This window comes from Rhineura floridana, chromosome 2 (assembly GCF_030035675.1).
Source record: "Rhineura floridana isolate rRhiFlo1 chromosome 2, rRhiFlo1.hap2, whole genome shotgun sequence".
NCBI lineage: Eukaryota > Metazoa > Chordata > Lepidosauria > Squamata > Rhineuridae > Rhineura > Rhineura floridana.
In genome coordinates, this window is record NC_084481.1 from 190986927 (window position 1) to 191006253 (window position 19327).

At 42.2% G+C, this 19327-nt stretch overlaps 1 protein-coding gene across 3 annotated transcripts in view; it reads right to left on the reverse strand.

The window, feature by feature from the left end:
* Positions 1 to 19327, reverse strand: part of LTBP2 (latent transforming growth factor beta binding protein 2) — a 189620-nt gene that overhangs the window by 158641 nt on the left and 11652 nt on the right. For all 3 annotated transcript variants that reach the window (XM_061611734.1, XM_061611733.1, XM_061611732.1), the window contains exon 2: positions 2606 to 2676. In XM_061611734.1, coding sequence (XP_061467718.1) covers positions 2606 to 2676 — 71 coding nt within the window. The remainder of the gene's footprint in view (positions 1 to 2605; positions 2677 to 19327) is intronic.

Below are 19327 nucleotides of genomic sequence, written 5' to 3' on the forward strand. Positions count from 1 at the left end.
AAACTGAGATGGCTAGAAATAGACCAGTTCATCTCTCTCTATTTCAAACTCCCTCAGATCAACAACTCTAAAATCTTATTCTGGGAAGCATGTTGAAGTTGTTCTGTCAGATTGCTATGTGGAGAACTAGAATCAAAAGCAGCAATTGCTAGAAATGAATGCAGGCGAGATTAAGTACTTCTTTATAATTCTTATGTGGTTTTAACGGATTGCCGTATTTACAAGCTTAAAAGCATGGCTGAATACAAAGGTTAACAAAATGGGCCAGCAACCAATGAGTTACCCTGATTTACAATGTAATTAATTGTATCCCCGGGTTTCCAGCTCATATGGTTAATGATGTCATCATACCTCCTCTATGGGCCTATTTCCTTGTAAATCACTCCACTCTGTCCCTATGAATATAGTGGAGGCAAAAATGGCCCTGCAGGAGGCCTCAGCTTATAAGACCCCGTGTTTAAAATTAGAGAGGAATTGCTAAAGCAATAAGCTAAGAGAGGAAGAAAATTCCCCTAGAAGGGTCTCATGGAAGCTATAAAGTAGAACCATAGATATTCTGAGTCACTCAGCTTCAGAGTAAACCCTTCTACCTGAACCTCTTTAAAAGGTCAACTCTCAGGAAAGGAACTGATTGGCAACCAAACAAAGGTCTACAATCTCTCCTACTATCTCCCTTGAGTGCAGTCCTGCCCCATGAAAGATGGATTATCACATCCCTGCTTCTCCTAGTGCAGCCTTTTAACCAGTCTTATTGAGCTGGCAGTTAACTTTCTAAATGTTCTGGAACCAATCAGAATCATCACTTTGGGCAAAAGTTATCCATGTGATCATGTGACCTCACCCCCTTCCCAGAAACTGCCTGTGCTCCTTTCTTCAACCTATGCCGGTGATTCAGGGCTGCAGGACAAAACCAGAAATGCAAGAACAAGTACACATACACATACTATGTGGAGTTTTCTATACCCTTCCTTCCTCCATGTGGACTGTACCATATGCACTAGCCCCATGATTTTCCCAGTCTGCTACTTTTGACCTTCAAATGTGGGCTTCAGTGCATTGGTTAGAAGCTGATCCAGAACACTACATTGACAGAACAGTGTGGGTCCATCAGCTACAGTCACTAAAATCCACAGGAGTAGTGCAGGGCATCATGATAAACTGTTGTGTAGCACAGCATGGCAGAGGCAAACCTAGGATTACTGGCCTGAGCAGAATTCCAAAGGCCACATGGTAGCCATATTGGCCCAGCACCACCAGTGATAGCGTATGTATCAAAAAGTTATCTTGGACAATGAGATTATAACAAGTAGCCTATCACAACAGACTTTCTTTTTCCAAAAGAGAACTCCAGAGTAGCTACGTTGATAATAAGCACTTGATATATCAAAAGCCACCTGATATCTCATCAAAGTACCTGTAGGATAATTATGCCAGTGCCCCTGTGCGCAACCGATTACTGACACAATAACAGATAGAACTCTCCACAAATAGAGTGGAGTCAATGGCGTCAATAACTCCACAAGTTATTGAGCACTTCCTTGGAAGATGGTTGCTTTTGGTAGCTGCATGTTGGGCTAGATAGAACATTGGTTTTGAATAAATGACTAGGCATGTCAGAGAATTCCAAAGAAAATGGAAAAGGAAGAGGAAATTGCTGCAATTTGCATGTATGTCTGTGGTCAGGAACGGAAATCAGTCAAGCAAATATGACTGGTAATGGTTCACATTGCTGTTGTTTTTAAATCTGAAAATTGTTTTGAATGACTTTTTTACATTGTTTCGACATTCCCTTTACATTAAAATGAATGTAAGTTACATAAGTAGTTATGTAAATTACATTAAATAGTGAACAGCAAGACAAATTTGGTGGAAACCGAACTGCGGCAAAATAGAAACAGCACTGATTGTGACAAATACAAGTCAGAATGGAAATGGCTTCCTTCTTATGTTGCTATGAATGACTGAATTAATCTGTGTAGATCTGACTGATCTGTGCAGAAATCTCTCCCAGAACACTTATGTAGTGGCATACCTCTCTCATCGTACAAATCCATCCTTTTTCATTAAGCCTGTGTTTTAACACATTAGTTCTCATCCTCCAATAAAGCTTTATGTTCAGTGAACACACATTTGAATGCCTGAAGAGAGCCCCAGCACATACATCTATAGGTATGTTGGCTATATTCAGGGCTGGTTTTGTGGTCAGTTTTCTATTCAGGTGTGTGTAGGGAAATTTCAGAGTCTGTTGCTGTGATCTCCCCTCCCCATTGATCAGTGAACACACTTCTTGAATGCCTGAATAGGGTTTATGTGAAGCTGCATTTGCTTACAGTCTACAACTCCCAACATTCCTGGCCATTTGCCATGCTTGCTGGGACTGATGGGAGTTGTAGTTTAGCAACATTTGGAGGGCCAACGGTTCCCCATGCCCCCTGGCTTACAGTATTCCTTGCTTCCCCCTTTATCCTTACTATGGGAAATTAAACTGTAAAGTCCTTGAGACAGGAACCTGTGTTTTTGGCTTATGTACATCACATACACTGATATCACATATCTTTTATAATACAATAATCATTATGAAAATTATTTTAATCTTTATACTCACGTTTAATACAACGATTGGTCCCAGGAGCTGTTGTCCATCCTGAGCAGCACTGTCCCCCACAGACATTTGGCCTAGATAGTTGCAAACCACAAGATTAGGAAAGAAACATTTGATGTTCCTTTAATGCCTCCTGCTATTGTTATCTCATTTCTAACATGCCTAAACTTTCATTAAAAGATCTCTACTGAAATTTGCAAGGCTTACATTTTAAAAAGTGAGACTTCCTCATCTACAGGTTCAATAGCTCCAAAGACAAGAAGACATGCACATAGTTCTTCGGCAGGGATGGGGAATCTGGTACAATGCAGATGTTGCTGGACTTCTAACACATAACACCTCCATTCAGCATGGCCAATGGTCAGGAATTAAGGGAGTTGTAATCCAGCAACATCTGGAGGGTCACCAGTTCCCTATATCTATTCTAGGGCAAGAGTACCAAATGTGGTACCCTCCAGATGTTGCAGACTACAACTCCTATAACCCCTGAACACTGGTACTGCTAGCTGGGCTGATGGGAGTTGTAGTCCAGAACATCTGGAGGGTTGAGGAAGGCTGTAAGTAGCACACTGTGTACTGTTGAGTATATAGCATATTCCAGTTTAATGAGTGTTTCCATTAATAACTGAGAAAAGTGATTCCTAAAGCAGTGTTGTTTGTTAAAGTGCATTTTTAGAACTACTGACAACCTCACATTTATGTTTTTCTCAGGTTAACTCTGTTATAGTGAAGCAGGCAGTATCCTTCCAGCTTTCTATTCCTGCTCTAGGATTTGTAAACTAGACTTTTGCAAAACCAATGAGCAATATTGAAAAAGGAAAAAAACATTTCCTGTTCTTTCCTTAAATTATTGGCACAATCTGGCAGCGATTCCTGTAGGCAGGACTCCTCACCCTGCTAAGAGAAACATTCTGGCTTTAAACCAAACCTGCAATTCCTGATGGAATAAGCTCCAGAACCTTGGCATACACATACACATGCACAGCTTGTTTACATTAAAAACAAAGTTATATTGCCACTACCTCCCTACCTTCCTTAAGCTAAAACGGTCGCTTAAAATAAACTACTCACAGCAGTGTGTTTCATAAACTTCTAATAACCAAGCAACACTTGAACACAATTAATACTGAAAGCATACTTCCCTCTTTACACCCAAAGCGATTTACTTTTACAAATGTGTAAGAAAGAGCTACCTTCCCACTGAGAAACCCATGCCTTGTGCATCTATTGAGTCACTCTTCTGGGCATGCTTCCTGTTTGGAAGGAGGAAAAGCTAGGGCAGTGATTCATGGCGAGAGACAACACCAGTCTCGTATGAGGACCAATAGTTCTGCAGCTTCTCTGCATTGGTAGCAATTGAATGATCCAACCATACCTGGCCCATCTGGAAATGTGGCAGCTCCTCATTACAGCAAGGCTAGAAAGATTCAAGGCCATAGTGCCTAGTCTGTTAAGATACAGCCACCTGCACCAACCAAGTGCCCTCTGGATCTGAAGTGCAGGTTGCCAAAGGCTGGGATACAGGCTGCGTTTGTAGAACTTGTTACTATCTGGAGTCTGTAAATTGCACTGTCTGGTGGAGATGCAATATATTAATTACAACTAGAAAACTTGGAGGGTTTCACAAAATACCCCTCACATAGCCATGAATATGATGGAGGACCAGGATCACACCTCTCAGCTATACCCTCCACTGTCTTTCAGTGCAAAGGGGCCATGTGCACATGAAGATGTACTCATGTACAGCTTCTCCATACAAGGGGGAATCCTGGGATGATCAGGATTCACCGTCACACAGAGAAGCCCTGTGGACATACATCTGTCTGTACATACAGCCACCTTAAACAGATATCAAGTGCACATAGAGCATAGGGTTGCCAGGTCTCCAGTTTTCACCAGAGATGCTGGATTTTGGGGGTTCTTTCTGGGTCTCCGGGTGACTCATTCCAATCTCCACACTCCCAGCTTTCATTTTTTTTAAATTAAGTTTCTAGGTGGTCTAGTTCAAGAGATGTACACTAAAATGTCAGCCACCGCCCCCACCTTCTGTGAAATGAGCTTGTAGTTGGCTGCTCTAACCCCACCCTTTCAGGTTTGTAGCCAATAAGTGAAGTCAAGATTGTGATTGACAAGTGATTTGTTGATCTCTAGGCAATAGGTAGAACCCATTGCAAGGCCAGAAAACTGTTGTCTTTTCCTGCATATCTGAAAATCTCATAAATTGAGTAAGTTTATAGTTTTCAACAGTAGTAAAAGTCCCTTTCTTGTGTGCATGAGTCAAACAAGTTTAAATTCTCCTGGGCTGTTGAAGAAGGCAGTGTTTTGAAAACCTTTCCAATATGAAGCTTAATCCTATACTTGTTTTTCTGGGAGTAAAACTGCAATGCTAATCCCACATACCTGGAGTAAATTTCATTGAATTTAATAGGATTTACTTTTGAATAAACATGGGTAGGATTGTGCTGTAAATCAATGGGACTTTCGAGTGAACATAACAAAGGATTGTGTTTGTGTTGTAAATCTTTCTTTTCTTCTCCAGTTCTATTTTTAAAGCAATTACGTAGGGCTTACTTAGGTGTCACTGCTCTTATTTTGTAGAAACCAATACTGATTTTATTTTTAAAAAAAAAAATGTTCTGCAATGACCAACTGGTTTTGACCATAAACTATTATATGGGGTACATGTATTTTTACATCTCCAGTGTGCGTGTATATTGATTCTTTCCATCAACCATGTGAGGTAAGGTTGCCAATTGGAAATTAAGGCAACTCACAACAAGAAATAAATCCATTTAAAATCCAATAACCATAAAACAGGTATAAAACAGTTGCAAAACAGCTTAAAGTGGCATGATTCTGAACTTCGGGTTGGGTGAGTGAAGTTCCTTATCACTTGAGGCTGCAGTCCTGTGCATGCTTCCCTGTTTGAGTAAGCTCCATTGAATACATTGGGACTTGCTTTTGAGTAAACATGCATAGGATTGCACTATACATATCTTTACAGGTTGTGTAAATAATAAACATCTTTGACATTCATGCTTGCATAAATATTTATTCATTATTTCCTTTACATTTTAAGTGTGCTCTTCTTCCTTGGGTTGGTCATGGTCCCCCTCTGTTATTTTCACCCTGAGAAGCAGTTCAGGCTCAGAGAAGGTGAGGAGCCAATGGTCACCCAGTAAACATTATAGTTGACTTCCATTTTAAAAAAATAAGTAAAACAATTTACATGCAGGCAAAGTTTATGAAGTAGATCCACACAATACATGTAAAGTACATCCAACTCGCATTTAAACTGCATGGCTTCCCCCAAAGAATCCTGGATAGTGTAGTTTCCCCCTCGTAGTTATAGTTCCCACCACCCTTAACAAACTACAGTTCCCATGATTCTGTAGTGGGATTCATGTGTTTCAAATGTGTGTTGAATATGTTTTAAATGAATGGTGTGGATCTGCCCTAGTTAGTGAATTGAAAAGAACAATTTTAAAAGATATTTTTTTAACAGGGGAAGGGCTATAGCTCAGTAGTAAGGTACATGCTTTGCATGCAAAGTCCAAAATTCAATCTCTAGAAAAAACGGTTGCCTGGGATCCTGAAGAGTCAATGCTAGTCCATGTCAGCAGTACTGAGCTAGATGGTACCAAATGGCCTAAGTCACTGTAAGGCAGTTACCTTTGCCCCTAAAAGAGGGAAGAGACCCAAGGGCCACAGTGACCCTGAAATTTATTCACATATTTTATTTACACCATTTATATATTGTAAAAAGTCTCTTATTGACCTCTGACCTCATTCCCTTATATTCACAGAAGCAACAGCAGTGGTTCCATGTGCTCAGCTCAACCCCTTAAACCCACTGATGATGCACCTTGTTGTTTGCATGATGGTTTGTTTCTTGCCCAATAGCAGTAAATCACATACTGGGAAGCACGGCTTCAATTGCTGTCGTTCCCAAGCCTGTGAAGGTAGACCAAACCATGTGGGTTTTCTCTCTGTCAATTATTATTCACTGGAATTGGGTTGACTGTCAAAGTGAGTTTATAGCAGCCCACAGGGTAGGCAGAAAAGGGTAGAGAATCTTCTTACTCATTTCTCAGACCTCTTTCTGAAGTGATGGGTCAAGTCTGTAAAGATGTTTAAAGCAGCCATGTTAAAAGATGGGGCAGGGCATTCCAGGAAGGGGGTAGCCAACCCTGCTTTGATATGGATATTGTTGCAAAGGATCCCTAGTCAAGTCTTACCAACAGCACATTCCTATTTATATCTACTGAGAAGCAAGTCCTATAGAGTTCTATGGGGCTTAGTCCCTTAGTAAGTGTGTTTAGAATTGCAACCTTCGGGGGCATCCATCTTGACTCCTGAGTGCTCCCATCTAACATCTCCACTACATTAGGCTCCTTTCTTCCTACAATGGCCTTCTGGTGACTGTCCTGGCCTCTTGTCAGAAGCAAGTAGGCTAGATTAAATGTTCTCTACCCAGGTGAGAAGGATTTCTATCTTAATTTCCAATCAGAGATTTTTTTGTTTGAGTGGTATGCTCCAAGCAACTGTGGTTGATGCTTACTGTATCATGCTTAATGACATCACTAGGGCCCACCCTTGAAATTACAGGGTTTGTGATGCTTCTTGCCTGGCAACCCTAATAGAGCATGGTTGGCAGGCATGGCCTCGCTCCAATCTCATGTGTTTATAAACTTCGGGGGTGTCATATAAGCCCCCCTCCCTGTGTCCACCCTACAAGTATTATCTCATGAACTTCATGGTAAAAAAGCTGGTTCTGAAGTCTTGCCAATCTATAAACTTTGTGTAAATGGCTCCCGATAGGTGTGTGGTTCTGCCCTCTGTCAAATTTGACCCCTGGCAGGAGGGATCCAGTTTGCCAATGCATTTCCAACTGACAACATGCTGGCAAAGCAGCACTGAGCAGGATTGAACTCTCTGCTCATCAGCTTATAGGCAAAGACTTCAAGTCCTGCTCTCTGCAAGGGTCTGAGCAGGATTCAACCCCTTGCTCATCAGCTGATAAATTGGGGGGGTTAAAACCTGCTCTTTTGGCTGTGTGCACCAGTTACCTGAGGATCATAGCCAACACATAATTGAATCCTGCCTATTAGCTGACATCACCTGCCCATCGGAGTGACATCAGCTGATTGACAGGTGGGCCACAGGCCAGAGGTTTCCTCCTCCCTGCTATAAAGGGTAGGATAGAAACACAGATTATGAAAGAAATCTGTGCTTCAGACCCCCAAACAAATGTGATGCAATAGGGCAATCCCATACATTATTTGGCAGAATGCCTGGCTGTTGTAGCAAGAATGCACTTGATGGACAGTTGCAATCAGACCTGGCTCCCTAATGAATATATGGTATATGAGTTTCCAAATAAGTGTTTCTCATTTACATATTGCATTTTTAGATGTACATTTTAAGAATCTTGGACTACCTTCAAGTCGATTCCGACTTATGGCGACCCTATGAATAGGGTTTTCATGGTAAGCGGTATTCAGAGGTGGCTTACCATTGCCTTCCTCTGAAGCTGAGAGGCAGTGACTGGCCCAAGGTCACCAAGTGAGCTTCATGAATCTTAGGTAGGCATAAAAAAACAATCAAACAAGGATGCAGCTCTAAAACTATCTCCAGAATAAAAAATGCATGTTATCGGCCAATATTGGCAAGAGGAGCATCAAAGGCACATTGTATTGTGGATGGAGTAAGTGTGGCTTTCCTCAACAAGGTGCCATCCAGATGTTTTGAACTACAGCTCCCATCATCCACAGCCAACCGTCAGGGATGAGAGGAGTTTGAGTCCAAAACATCTGGAGGGCACTATGTTGGGGAAGGCTGGAGTAAGGCAAGGGACATATTCTTCCCAACTTCCTATTAAAGGAAATCTTAATGGGCAACCACCTGCACTGGAGGTTCTGGCAATGGCTATGTGCTATGGAGATGACTGAAGGGAGTGCTACTTTTCCATTGCACAATAACCAACCCCCTGAGCATCTGTTTACATTTAAACTGTTTATTTAACATTTGAGTGCCTTGAATGCGGTGAGGTTTTCCTTGCTTTACAAAGAATGTGAAATAAATTCCTGCATGCTTTAAGGACCACAGCATGTTTATAAGAGACAGAGGGATGATGCTCCAGGAAGAAGCTAGCATCCTGCAACTGAGCAAGGAAGCAGACTCTGGGCTGGTTCTCAAGGAGGTTTAGTGTGAGTCTGCTGCTACTTGCATCCCCATTAAATTCACATGGTTCACATGATGCTGCAGGCAAAGATAAGGTAGGGCGCAGTTTTTCCGTTTAAATCCGCATTAAACCAATCCAGGGATAATGCGAAAAGTGAAGGAAAAACTGTCTCCACTTCACAGCGTTAATCCATGTAGGCAGTTTGCTTTGTGGTTTTTTGCTGGGCGGGTGGATCCTTGCTTTCAGATACTCCCCTTTCTCCACCCACTAAACTCTCCATGAGTTCCATTTTGCTTCCGGCAGCTTAACAAGGTACTTCCAACTGACTGCTCCTGAACTCCTGCAGCACTCCTTTCTTTCACCCCTTTCTCCCTCAGTAAAACTTCCTTTACAGCTGTTTTTTCTTTCTTTTTTCTTTTAAACTTCGGCACGGTTTGAACTCTTTCCACCCAAACACCCTCAAGCTTTGCAAAAGTGAAGCAGCGCCACCGATCGGCAGGAAGGAAGGGAATGTTGGGCTGCAAAGTGTGGGGCGGCAGCAGCCGTTGCAATGCCCTGGAACAATAGAAACAGGGCATCCCAGAATGCATAACGAGTTCCACTGAAATCACTTTTATGACCCAGGCTAACAACTTTGGCAGCTGCACACAAGCATGCACACATGCATAGCCCATGCTGATCTCTCTCTTGCTTGCTCGCTCCTCCATCATCTGTTCTTTTCCCAGAGAAGGGGAGAAAGAGCAAGTAGAACAGGAGGGGGGGAAATCATTGGCCTTACATGGGAAAAGAGAAAGGCAAGTTCTGGCTCCACATGGAGCAACTGTCCCTTAGAAAATAATGCTGCGCACTGTGCAAGCGTTTCTTCAGACCATGAGGCAATGCTTTTCCCTTCCAGTTTGCTGCATGCCACCCCAGTGGAAGGGGGAAGGAGTAGCTCCAGGGTAGCCTGAGCCACCTCCACATGTCCCCAAAACCACATGGTTCCCTAGCCCTGGGCCATTCCTTAAGGGTTCTCCCCCCCCCGCTCACATGCAGGTGATCCTGCAATTCTTGCAAAGCAAGATTGTTTTATCCACCAATTACCAGCAATATGACAGAAGGTGCACACACAAACAGTCTCCCACTATAAAAATTGCATTTCATACGTACTTAATACAATAAAAAGGGGGTTCACTATAATATATCAGGAGGAAATGAAACGGACAAAAAATAGTTTTTTATGTCAATTGTACCCCCCCCCTCCATGCTCTCCGGGTTCAGCATGCAATTGTCAAAACAAACCCTCACCCTCTCGATCAGCAATATGGATACTCCAGAAGGGGTAAACATGTAGATTTGGTTGCAGGGCCACAAGGAAACAGCGATACTAAACCTTTCCAGATGAATGCGAACTAGTATGAATGCAAAACAGCGGATTGGAAGGTAGGAAGCATGTGAACCTTCCAAATCGATCGTGATGGAAAAAGCTGCATCCTTAATCCAAAGTCTAGCTCCCGTGTGAACCAGCCCTCCCTCTCATCCACCCACGCTATGCTGGCTTTGTGGCATGCTCATCTAGAAATGCCCAGCAACCATTCTGGTGATACCTTACAAAACAGGGGCTCTAGCAGGGGAAACTATGCCCCAGCAGTGGTTTCCCAATTGAAACTTTTCTCTTTCGTTGTCTCTCTTTCCAGAAAGGGATATTTCCAATCCTGGTTTCAGGGAAAAGAGGTGCTGAAGAGTTCTGCTCCTCTCCCTACCCACCCTGACCCTATTGTGCACTTTAAATCACCTGTAGCTCAGTGGTAGAGCGTCAGATGGTCCCAAGTTCAATTCCCAGCATCTCCAGGTAGTGCTGAAACAGATTCCCTGTCTGAAATCCTGGAAAGCCACTGCCACTGCCACTGCTAGTCAGTGGAGACAACACTGAGCTAGATAGACCAATCGGCCAACTCAAGCTACATGTACACTAGTTGTTTCAAAAGCAGTGAAACCCTTTTGTCTGGCTGCAGTTTGAAATGTATTTGCCCATGGCTAGGCACATCTCCTTTCCCCACTTCAGATGTCAGGCATTTCAGGACTGCTCCCAGCAAAGTGTTGAGCCAATCACTGTCTCTGCCTGAGGCTACAACACAGTGTTTCTATTGGACACACCTTGGAATGGCAATGGGTTTGATGGCCAATCAGTTTTGAAGTCTATGTGAAGCTGACTTCAAGGTAAAACAAACTTGATCTCCAATTTCCCAGGTTTTGGAGTAAAATGGGTCAGAGTTTGACTAACATTGTATGCCCCTGTTTTCAGAAAACACAGGTAGAAACGTGATGAAACCAGTATAACCGCAAATGTGTCTGTATCTTCAGTATAAGGTCACTTCCTATGTTACTACTCTCCCTGTAGCTTATTTACAGTGATTCAGCAGCAGATCCAGTTTTGTACACAGGTCTATGTCCACCATACCTAGTACACAAAGTAGATTGTTTACTGTACTCCTTCTGATGCCTTATTTACATAGGAATTCAAGTAGAAACAAGTTGTAAGGATCACCTAAAAGCAATCAAAGCATAGATGTGAGTCATGGCATCTGTAAAACTGACATTCTCTAAAACCAGGTTCTGAGGCAAGGGCAGGAAGATAACTAGACCAGTGTCCATATAAGTACCCACTGCTGGTTACCTAGTGTGGGACACATTTATCTGGTCTGACCCTTAGGAGTGCAGCACAAGCTAACTTTTCCTTCTGAGGTTTGTACTTGCATCCAGGAGAGCTACATGTAATCAAAGATGCCAAAGCAGATGCATGTGTACATTTAATGTGTGGGGAGTGGGAACTGTCTTCCTGCACTGTGGTCCTGCAGCACTTCCTGACTGTTACTATTTTCAGGAGGGATGCAATCACATACTGCTGGCAAATTCAGTTTGCACAAGCATAGCTGATTGGGAGGTCTTGCACAACAAACCCACTTTCCCAAAAGATCAAAAGTTTGACAATAAGTAAAGTGATGGAGAAATGCCCTGGAAAGTGTGGGACAATACTTGCTTTGATGTAATGTAGGGCTTATCCACATGGGAATATAACTTTGTGCTAGAGACACTGTTTTTACCTCCATTTTCTGTTTGCTTGGTCCACAGTAAGGGCTCAATGCCAGCTGCAAACATGGTGTTTTCTAGTCATACTGAGGGGAAGCATCAATCACACAGTTTCCTAAAGACCACACCCTCTAATTTACCATTTCCACTCCCTCTGATTGCCTGGCAACGGAGCATGCTCAGTTTGTTCATTTCATTAAAATAAAATTTTTAAAAAGCAACACGGAAGTGTGATTATTTGTATTTTCACTGGTAGAATATCCCATTTTGGGGCAAGGTAATAGAGCGTGTGGTGGCCTCCCAGCTCCAGGGATTCCTGGATGAAACGGAGTATCTAGATCCATTTCAGTCTGGTTTCAGGCCTGGTTATGGGACAGAGACGGCTTTGGTTGCCTTGGTGGACGACCTACGCAGAGAACTGGACAGGGGGAGTGTGTCCTTGTTGGTTCTGCTGGACCTCTCAGCAGCTTTCAATACCATCGACCATGGTATCCTTCTGGGCCGCCTTGCTGGGATGGGACTTGGGGCACTGTTTTACAGTGGCTCCGTTCCTTCCTGGAGGGACGAACCCAGAACGTGGTGCTGGGGGATTCCTGTTCGACTCCTTGGCCGTTGGCCTGTGGGGTCCCTCAGGGCTCAGTTTTGTCCCCCATGCTATTTAACATCTACATGAAACCACTGGGAGAGGTTGTCCGGGGGTTTGGGGTTCGGTGCCATCAGTATGCTGATGACACCCAACTCTACTTCTCCTTTCCACCTAACTCCAAGGAAGCTGTCTTGGTTTTAAACCGGTGTCTGTCATCAGTGGTGGACTGGATGAGGGCGAACAAATTGAAGCTTAATCCAGACAAGACAGAGGTGCTCCTGGTCAGTCGAAAGGCAAATCAGGGAATAGGGATTCAGCCTGTAATGGATGGGGTTACACTCCCCCTGAAGATGCAGGTTCGCAGTTTGGGTGTGCTCCTGGACTCAGCTTTAAATTTGGAGGCCCAGGTTTCTGTGGTGGCCAGGAGTGCTTTTGCACAATTAAGATTAGTGCGCCAACTGCGCCCGTTCCTTGAGCCGTCTGATCTGGCCACGGTGACACATGCCTTAGTTACATCCCGTTTAGATTACTGTAACGCGCTCTACGTGGGGCTGCCTCTGAAGGCTGTTCGGAAACTTCAGTTGGTGCAACGTGCTGCAGCCAGAATGTTAACTGGGGCTGGTTACAGGGACCATACGACTCCCCTGTTACAAAAGCTCCACTGGTTGGCACTCTGTTTCCGGACACAATTCAAAGTGCTGTTGATGACCTATAAAGCCCTATATGGCTTAGGTCCAGGCTATCTGTCAGACCGTATCTCCCTATATGAGCCTGCCCGGGCCCTGAGATCCTCAGGAGAGGCCCTTCTCTCAAGACCTACGTCCTCACAAGCACGACTAGTGGGGACGCGAGATAGGGCCTTTTCGGTGGCTGCCCCGAGGCTTTGGAACTCCCTTCCTAGGGAAGCAAGAATGGCCCCCTCCTTGCAGTCCTTCCGTCGGCAAGCAAAGACTTTTTTATTTCAATAAGCCTTTGGAACTGAAAGCTGTTAAGGACAGGTCTTGAAGGGTGCTGCATTGCTGTTGCCTAACTGTATTATTTTAAACTGAGTTTGAATTATTTTAACTGTATGTATGAATGGTTTTAATACTGTAAATTGTTTAATTTGATTTTAATCTAGACTTTTGTATGTTTTTAATTATATGTGTGCTTTTATCTGGAAGCCGCCATGAGTTCCAGTTTTGGGAAAAGGGCGGGTAAAAATAATGATAATAAATAAATAAATAAAAATAGAATGCAGCTGAAACACAAATCTTTGTTTGAGCAGTGTTACACTTTTGTGCACAAGTTAGGGGGAACAAAAAATAATGGCACCATTTGCAGCAACATAAACAAGGCTTGCAGAATGGGAGAGAGCAGAGAAAGCTTTTCTTCAGCCCACAGGAAATTAAATGAAAGAAGGGAGGAGGAGGGAGTGGGTGTGGAGAGGGGAACGATTGACAGACCCACCTAAAAACATCTGAGTACAGTGTCTGCAAGCCCTAGAGATATGGAGTGAAGACTTTTTTCCTTCCCTTTTTGGATTATCAGAGGATTGGGTTAGTACGGATTTACAGGGGGAAAACTGTGTGATAGCTTCTGTTTGCCAGTAACATCATGTGAACCACGAGAATTAAAAAGGGAAGTGAGTAGCACCAGACATGCAGTAAACCCCTGTGTAGATGAACCCACAGTCTAGCCTCCCTACTAACAAACCAGAGTGAATGTTTATTAAATAGCCAACATCATCTAATCTCCCTGCAAACAGATCAGGATGAATACTCAATAAACAGGTTGTCTGGAAGTACCTAGGAGGAAAGCTATTGGGCTGGGGTGGTGGAGGAAATGATTTTTTCTGAAACTAAAGAGCTGGGATCAAGATTCACTTCCCCTTCCCAGCATGCTAATCCTGCTCTCTCCTGCAATAAAAACAAGAACTGTTAAATGCATGAACACATTTAATGAGGGCTAGTTTGGCCCTCAGAATATGAATGCCTGCAGATTTGTGACTCGGTTCAACAGTCATACTTCCAAAATTATGAATATTCTTGGCAGTATCTCATGCCAACTTTAACAAAGTCCCTAGTTAGCAGCACATAGATGTAGGAACAGTATCACATTAGACCCCTGCTCTATTGGGGGGGGAGGAGGAAAATCTCTGAAGTAGATTATCTCTACAGCAAACAATGCAATTACACAGGGAATACTAGGATGGGCACTTGTCAGCCATTAGCACCTCACAAAATGCTGGAGACAAGTTCAAGCTCTGGAATGATAACAGCACAATGAATCACTAGAGTCTCATAAAAGTAGTAGAGACCCAACCCAACTAGGATACAGAGCGCTCCCTAGGAGCAGATTTTAAAATAGCAACAGAGCTTGGGAGATGTTCATAACTAACTATTGGCTATGCTTCTAGAAAGAAAGAAAGACATTTTTCTCCATGCTTGTTTCTATAAAGCAGCATTCTTGAATCATGCAGAGAGAAAAAACTAGATGAAAGGATAGTGACCATAAGCAACAGCTTGCTACCTCTTCCAGTTATCAAGATACCATGTGTTATTGTGAAGTCACTGACTGAAACGCCTCCCTATTCACTACTATAGTAGTTCTCAAACTTTTTTTTTGTGTAGACCATTTGAACATTGCTGGGGGGCTCAGTGGACCATTTAATAATCCCTCACCCAGTGTTGGCATCATTGTCAAAACCAGTGCCATGCTGTGAACACCACAGGTCCTAGGCCAGTGCCTTGTTAGCCTGTTTGATAAATCTGGCCCTGGTCAAAATTATCTCAGTGTCTGTTGTCAGAAAAAATATAACTGAGTCCAAGGCCAAGTACAGATACTCTCAGCTCTTCAGCAACATTTCCTTGGACCACCTGAATGGAGCTTGTGGACCATCAGTGATCCACAGATCATAGTTTGAACACTTCTGCACTACTGTTGTTGTTGTTATATGCCTTCAAGTCGATTACGACTTATGGCGACTCTATGAATCAGTGACCTCCAATAGCATCTGTTACAAACCACCCTGTTCAGATCTTGTAAGTTCAGGTCTGTGGCTTCCTTTATAGAACCAATCCGTCTCTCTCTAGGATGCACACCTTAACGTGGTGAGGGAATTTGAAAGTGTTGAAGAAGCTGAGAGCAATGCCATTAGGAGTCTAGACCAAGAGGCTAGACTCCTAGCAGGGGCACCCAAGGTGGAATGGTCAAAGCTGAGACACCAGACTAAGATACATCCAAACTCAGAGGAAGGCAATGGTAAACCACCTCTCAATATCTCTTATCACAAAAACCCTATGAACAGAGTATCTGCACTACTGGACATGGACTGCCTTCAAGTCAATTCCGACTTATGGGCAACCCTATGAATAGGGTTTTCATGGTAAGCGGTATTCAGAGGTGGTTTACCATTGCCTCCCTCTGAGGCTGAGAGGCAGTGACTGGCCCAAGGTCACCCAGTGAGCTTCATGGCTGTGTGGGGATTCGAACCCTGGTCTCCCAGGTCATAGTCCAACACCTTAACCACTATAACCCAATAAATCCTCACTGGAGAACACCATGATGCAAAAAATAATACAGACAACTGAAAGAATTTTCCCATTACCACCAATGAAAAAAGTACAATCTCACTAGTCCTGCTTTAATATATTATGAGTACAATCTCAGGCATATTCCATAGGGCTGTAAGATCAACACAGTTAGACAAGCAATAATTCTACTGATAGACATCACAGAAAAAAGACTGTGCAAGAAAAATATGTGTCAGAACTGTACTTTGTTTAGATCCATTTTACATAGGAGGAAGCTAGGGAAACCTCTAGAAAAAAGTTCCACAACTAACCATAATTGAAGGGGGGGGGGAAGGAAGGAATCCTCAAGTCTGCAACCAGTTCTGCAAGGGTACCTTGTACCAAGTATTGTATGCTATGTAATCTTAAAATGTTTGCCTGAAAAGTCTTACAATCTAGATAGAGGACATGAAGCATCAGGTTCATGACAGACACACAGAGGGTACAAAGAAACAAAGCAATACTAACAGTGGTGAATATACAGTAATACCTCAGTTAACTACATTAACTTTGATACCAGAGGTAGGAATAACATGGAAAAAATAGGGATAAGTTCCTATACTTGCTCATAGATGGCAGGGGCAGCTTCAACAGGGGCTTTAAAGGGTCCCTCCCCTCCAAATCCTTTTTTTATCATTAATTTTTATTCAAATTTTCAAAGACAAAAAACAAAACAAAACAAAAACAATTAAACAATAAAATAAAATGTCGACTTCCGATTTGTCGCAGATCAGTTATAAGTCTAGAATATATAACAATCCTATCTCTAAAATTATATTATAAAATCACTTTCCTCCAGTACTTATCTTAATTAATCATCAAATCTCATAAACATTATTTTATTCTTTCCACAAAAAGTCAAAGAGAGGTTTCAATTCCTTGAAAGATATATCTTTCAATTTTTCTCCAAATAAACATATCGCTTAATCCATCTAATTCAAATCTGTTAGGCCCAATAATTTCAATAGCCATTCTTCCGTTATTAATATCCCATAATAATCTTGTTGTCATAGCCATAGTCCAAGTAAACATATCAATTAATCCATCTCGTCAAATCTGTTAAGTCCAATAATTTCCATAACCATTCTTCCATTATCAATATTAATTCCATCTTCCATCTTCAATAGTCCTGTTAAATCCAGTGGTTTCAGTATCCATTCGTCCATTATCAGTATCCCATGATGATCTTACTGTCGTAGCCATAGTCATATAACAAGAGTCTGATGGGAATTTCCCCCATCACAAATATGTCTTTGCCATCAATTCTGAATATGTTGTTGAAATATTGTTGTAAAGACACATCTCTGCTCTGGGTGCATCTCTGCTCTGTCACATATTTGTAGTTAATTCCATAAATTTTTTCCATGTCAAGCCCCATCACATCATTCCAGTCAAAAATTCTGAATATGTTGCTGAAGTATTGCTGCAAAGTCATATCTCTGTTCTTCTTTTTTACAAAATGCACTGGCTCATCTCTTAAGAGTTTCTCCACTGTCACATATCTGTAGCCAACTCCATAAATTTTTTCTATGTCAAACTCCATCACCTCATTCCAGTCCAGAAAATTATCCAAGACATTGATAACTTTACCACCAAAATCTTCATTAATTTCTTCAGAGACAACGTTGAATTCCAAACAGTCAACTTTATTTCTAACATCCATAAAATCCAAATCTTTTTCAAATTTCACATTTGTTCCAATCTCCAGGTCTTGTAGCTTCCCTATCCCATCAAACTCCTCTCTCACAGAATCCACTATTTCTTTAAGCTCCTGCGTCATTTTGTTAAGTTCAATTTTCATCTCCTGGCTACCCTGTCTCAGGGTTTGTTTCGTTATCTCAATCTCACCCATTATTTTCTGAAACATAATTTCTTCCATGGTCTCATTCACTTTCCTGGTTGTCATTCTTAAAACCACAGAGACAAAAATTATTTCAGCCACAATTGGGTTAATATTTCAGGCTTGCTTGTATCAGTGTAGACAATACAGTCTGCCTTATCTCTATGTGTTCAGGAATACAAAACAAACTTAGTTCCCAACATCAAAACAATTAGTGGCGTTGTGAACAAGCAGATTCGTCAAAATGAAATGGACCAAAAAAAAAAATTTTTTTTCCCCCTCCTCGAAATAGAAATCCCTCTTCCGTTGATATCTTTAGAATGCACCTCCAGGACAGCTTTTTGCGATAAAAACAAAGATAAGCTTTTTCGATTTCTTTCCTCCTTAATTTCGTTAGTGAAAGAGAAAAGCCAAAACTCACCTAAGAATTTCTTCACAGCTGATTCATTGACAAATCTCTTTTTTGCTGCACCAATTTAAGCCAAGTGGAAAAAGAAGATAGAAAGAAGGATGCTTATCTGCCTGTTAGAGTCTGTTTTTTCTTTAAAGAAAAGATAAACGTGTTGTTGTAATCAGCTAGAGCTTGATGAAAGTCCGTCCGGCATTGCAGTTTGAACTTTCTCTCATAAATAAATGAAATCCAGTCCTCCCCACAAAAACAGGCTTTGGGGTTGATCTCTACGTTTCTCCCTGCCCGGGAGAAAATCTTTATCAGTCAAAAAGAGCGTTCTGACTAATTTTAAAGCTGAAAAAGCTTCTTCTGAGACGAGAGCTCGCTCAGAGGCAGCACAGGCAAAGCAACCCTTCCCGGAAGTCCTCCCTCCCCTCCAAATCCTATTGGATCCTTCCCTCCCCAGCCCTGGGAGAAAGCAACAGATCTCTTTAATGCAAAGCAAACACACAGGCTTGTCAGTTTCATCCTAGCAAGCAAATGCACAGACTTGTCAAAGCAAAGACATAGGACGGTCAGTTTCACCTTAAAGCAAAGTCACAGGCTTGAAAATTTATCCATAGCAAAGCAAAGCTGGTCAGTTTCACCTTAAAAAAAAACACCTTGGTTAAAGGGAGCTTCCATCCTGGAGAATTTGTTAATTGAGGTATTACTGTAACAGACTTGTCACTACAGCTTGTAGGCAATGGCTCAGGTTTTGATAGAAATCACATTAGTGGAAAGACGGAAAGGGAAATGCAAGATGTAAAGAAGAATGCAACAGAATAGATGCATTCCTATAGAATAATAATAATAAAATCACAGAAACATAAAACAGTCGAGTTGAAAGGGGCCTATAAGGCCATCAAGTCCAATCCCCTGCTCAATCCAGTTTGTCTACATCCTTCTTAAAGTGCAGTGTCCAGAAGTGGATGCAGTACTGAAGATGAGGCCTAACCAGTGTCAAATAGAGGGGAACGAGTACTTCATGCAATTGGAAACTATACTTCTGTTAATGCAACCTAAAATAGCATTTGCCTTTTTTGCAGCTACACTGTACTG